General features: G+C 38.6%; 1 protein-coding gene across 1 annotated transcript in view; it reads right to left on the bottom strand.

The window, feature by feature from the left end:
• The window catches only part of LOC115147749 (CD97 antigen), a 28,953-nt gene extending 25,064 nt beyond the window's left edge, over positions 1-3,889 (bottom strand). The window contains exon 1 of the mRNA XM_029690043.1: positions 3,632-3,889. Within this exon, the coding sequence (XP_029545903.1) occupies positions 3,632-3,662 (31 nt within the window). The 5' untranslated portion in view covers positions 3,663-3,889. The remainder of the gene's footprint in view (positions 1-3,631) is intronic.
• Positions 3,890-4,930: the final 1,041 nt, after the last annotated feature.

Here is a 4,930-nt window from a genome sequence, read left to right as displayed (position 1 = left end):
TATGTTTTTAAATAAAGGGGTCCTAACAAATAGCTAAATCACCTTGGTATGACCATCTTAATACAATTCCATGATGTTAGCTTAGTAGAACCCCCCTACTTGAAGGTAACAGTGCTCACTGTTGCCCCTAGTAGCCGGTTTCCACGTAATTTCCCGACGTCCTCAGACATGGATGGAAGTCGAATATTGACTTGTATCACAGGAGGTCTGGCTGGATATATAGACTACCTCCCTTCATCTATAGACACAGTGTTAGAGTTCATCTCTCTCTTCATCCCTCCTTCTTCTCTCTCTCTCTTCTCTCTGTCTCTCTTTCTATCTCTCTCATTCTCTAGTTTTTTGTCTGTCTGTCTCTATTTCTCTTTCCTTTACCCCTTCTGTCTCCCTTTTGTCTTGCTTTCTCTCTCTCTTACTCTCTGCCACTCATTCTCTCCCTCCCCTTCTCATTCTCAATTTTTAATTGTCATGTTTTTGTCAGTATCTCTCTCTCCCTCCCTCCCTCCCTCCCTCCCTCCCTCTCTCCCTCTCTTCCTGCCTCTCTCCCTCCCTCCCTCCCTCTCTCTCTCCCTCCCTCCCTCCCTCCCTCTCTCTCTCCCTCCCTCCCTCTCTCCCTCCCTCTCTCCCTCCCTCCCTCTCTCCCTCCCTCCCTCTCTCCCTCTCTCTCTCCCTCCCTCCCTCTCTTCCTGCCTCTCTCCCTCCCTCCCTCTCTTCCTGCCTCTCTCCCTCCCTCCCTCTCTCCCTCCCTCTCTCCCTCCCTCCCTCCCTCCCTCCCTCCCTCCCTCCCTCCCTCTCTCCCTCCCTCTCTCCCTCTCTCCCTCCCTCTCTCCCTCCCTCCCTCTCTCCCTCCCTCCCTCTCTCCCTCCCAGTCTCTAGACTAGGAAGTAGACAGTAGAAGTAGCTAAATCTGTACTCATATCAGACCTGGGTTCAAATACTATTTAAAACATTTCAGATCCTTCCATTTCGAGCCTGTCTGAAGTGCCATATGGGCAGGGTTTGTACTGTGGCCACAATTCTATTGGTCCAGATTAACAATATGCAATGATATCGAGTAGTATTTGAACCCAGCTCTAACTCATTCAGTGACTCTCCAGATAGACTAGTGTCAATGCTGCCACTGTGTTGCTTCCTGGAAACAGAGACATTCTGACAACAATAAATAACAGAACATACCCTGAACCTAGTACTACATCCATAACATAACTACCTGAACATAGTACTACATCCATAACATAACTACCTGAACATAGTACTACATCCATAACATCCATAACATAACTACCTGAATATAGTACTACATCCATAACATCCATAACATAACTACCTGAATATAGTACTACATCCATAACATCCATAACATAACTACCTGAACATAGAACTACATCCATAACATAACTACCTGAATATAGTACTACATCCATAACATAACTACCTGAACATAGTACTACATCCATAACATCCATAACATAACTACCTGAACATAGTACTACATCCATAACATCCATAACATAACTACCTGAACGTACCTTAAATACAGTAACACATAACATAACATACTAACTTATAGCATAACATAACATAGTAGCTAACGTATATTAAGATATTATCTTAACCTGAACACATTATAACATAAAAAACATAATAACAAAGCCTAGTTTAATATAACACATGCTGACCCCTGAGAACTGCCAATCTGTCTATAAACACAAGAAATGTCTATATACACACTAAAACTGTCTATAAACACTAAAACTGTCTATACACACTAAAACTGTCTATACACACTAAAACTGTCTATGCACACTAAAACTGTCTATACACACTAAAACTGTCTATACACACTAAAACTGTCTATAAACACACTAAAACTGTCGATAAACACTAAAACTGTCTATATACACACTAAAACCGTCGATAAACACTAAAACTGTCTATGAACACTAAAACTGTCTATACACACTAAAATTGTCGATAAACACTAAAACTGTCTACGAACACTAAAAATGTCTATACACAATAAAACGGTCTATAAACACACTAAAACGGTCTATACACACTAAAACGGTCTATATACACACTAAAACTGTCTATAAACACTAAAACTGTCTATGAACACTAAAACTGTCTATACACACTAAAACTGTCTATATACACACTAAAACTGTCTATAAACACACTAAAATCGTCGATAAACACTAAAACTGTCTATAAACACACTAAAACTGTCTATACACACTAAAACTGTCTATACACAGTAAAACTGTCTATACACACTAAAACTGTCTATATACACACTAAAACTGTCTATAAACACTAAAACTGTCTATGAACACTAAAACTGTCTATACACACTAAAACTGTCTATACACACTAAAACTGTCTATAAACACACTAAAACTGTCGATAAACACTAAAACTGTCTATGAACACTAAAAATGTCTATACACACTAAAATTGTCTATAAACACACTAAAACTGTCGATAAACACTAAAACTGTCTATGAACACTAAAAATGTCTATACACACTAAAACTGTCTATATACACACTAAAACCGTCAATAAACACTAAAACCGTCAATGAACACTAAAAATGTCGATAAACACTAAAAATGTCGATAAACACTAAAACTGTCTATGAACACTAAAAATGTCTATACACACTAAAACTGTCTATACACACTAAAACTGTCTATATACACACTTAAACTGTCGATAAACACTAAAACTGTCTATGAACACTAAAACTGTCTATACACACTAAAACTGTCTGTATACACACTAAAACTGTATACACACTAAAACTTTCTATACACACAAACTGTCTACACACTAAAACTGTCTTTAAACACACTAAAACTGTCGATACACACTAAAACTTTCTATACACACAAACTGTCTATACACACTAAAACTGTCTATATACACACTAAAACTGTCGATACTGTCACGTCCTGACCAGCAGAGGGAGTAGTTATTTAGTATTTGGTCAGGACGTGGCAGAAGTTGTGTGTTGTATGCAGTTTCTAGTTGTTCTGTTTTTGTGTTAGTCTGTGTGACTCCCGATCAGGAACAGCTGGATATCGTTGTTCCTGATTGGGAGTCATATATTAGGTGTGTGTTTTTCTCCTGGGGTTGTGGGTTGTTTATTTTACAATGCTAAAGTATCTGTATAGCCTGTAAAACTGTTACTAGTTGTTCTTGTTTATTGTTTTCCCGTGTTCACTTTATTCAAATATAATTAAAGATGAGCATACATATCCCGGCTGCGTTTTGGTCTATTCAACACGGCTACATTTGTGACAGATACACACTAAAACTTTCTATACACACAAACTGTCTATACACACTAAAACGGTCTATATACACACTAAAACTGTCGATACACACTAAAACTTTCTATAATGTTATTTATTTATCTTAGATAGGGTTGTAACATTCACACTATTTCCATGGCTGGTAAATGGTTGGAATATTCCGTAGCCATTCAACAATAACTGACAATGAATTATGAAATACCACCTCTCTCTCTATTTGTCACTCTCTCACACACATACTGTACATACACACACGCACACACACGCACACACACACAGATAGTCAAGTTCCAAAGATATACAAGGTTAGACTCACCCAGAATAAGTAGAAGAGTTCTGGACCCCATCTCAAAGACAGACTGGTATTATATCCACACCAGACAACTAGTAGGATCCTAATAAAACTAGTCCCACAAGAAGAATCAGTCTCAGATTAAATCTGTTTTACAGTTGAATTCAGATTGAAGAAAATCCCAGTTTAACAAGGTTTTTATTCCGTATGATCTATGGTGATAACATGAACAGAAGAAAAAGACAATGACATTTCTCTCAGTGAGCCTCGTGGTTGGAAAAACTACTATTTTGTTCTCCTCTCTCCCTTTCTCTTTCTGTTAGAGCCCACCCCTTTCTCTCTGATTCACACTCCCCTTCTTTTTCACCCTTATCTCTCTCTTGCCCTTTCTGTTTCACTCGTATTTTTCAATACAATTCAAAGGGTTTTATTGGCATGGAAAACATATGTTAACATTGCCAAAGCAAGTGAAGTAGATAATATACAAAAGTGAAATAAACAATCAAAAAATAACATCCAGCATTACACTCACAAAAGTTACAAAGTAATAAAGACATTTCAAATGTCATATTATGTCTATATACAGTGCTGTAACGGTGTAAAAATAGCTGAAGTACAAAAGGGAAAATAAATAAACATAAATACGGGTTGTATTTACAATGGTGTTTGTTCTTCACTGGTTGCCCTTTTCTTGTGGCAACAGGTCACACATCTTGCTGCTGTGATGGCACACTGTGGTATTTCACCCAGTAAATATGGGAGTTTAGCAAAATTAGATTTTTTTTTAAAATTCTTTGTAGGCTTGTTTCATCTGAGAGAAATGTGGGTTTCTAATATGGTCATACATTTGGCAGGAGGTTAGGAAGTGCAGCTCAGTTTCCACCTCATTTTGTGGGCAGTAGCCTGTCTTCTCAGGGCAGCTTTCTCAATAGCAAGGCTATGCTGTTTTTTGGTTAATTCATTCTTTCTATTGTGTCAAGTAGTTACACTACAAGACCAAAAGTGTGTGGACACCTGCTTGTCGAACATCTCATTTCATTCCAAAATCATGGGCGTTAATATGGAGTTGGTTCCCGCTTTGCTGCTATAACAGCCTCCACTGTTCTGGGAAGGCTTTCCATTAGATGTTGGAACATTGCTGCCAGTACTTGCTTCCATTCAGCCACAAGAGCATTAGTGAGGTTGGGCACTGATGTTGGGCGATAAGGCCTGGCTCTCAGTCGGCGTTCCAGTTCATCCCAAAAGTGTTCGATCTGGTTGAGGTCAGAGCTCTGTGCAGGCCAGTCAAGTTCTTCCACACTGATCGACAAACCATTTCTGTAT

The sequence above is a fragment of the Salmo trutta genome, chromosome 14 (genome assembly GCF_901001165.1).
Source record: "Salmo trutta chromosome 14, fSalTru1.1, whole genome shotgun sequence".
Taxonomy (NCBI): domain Eukaryota; kingdom Metazoa; phylum Chordata; class Actinopteri; order Salmoniformes; family Salmonidae; genus Salmo; species Salmo trutta.
Note: the sequence above shows the minus strand (reverse complement) of the source record. Positions and strands in the feature narration are given on the sequence as shown.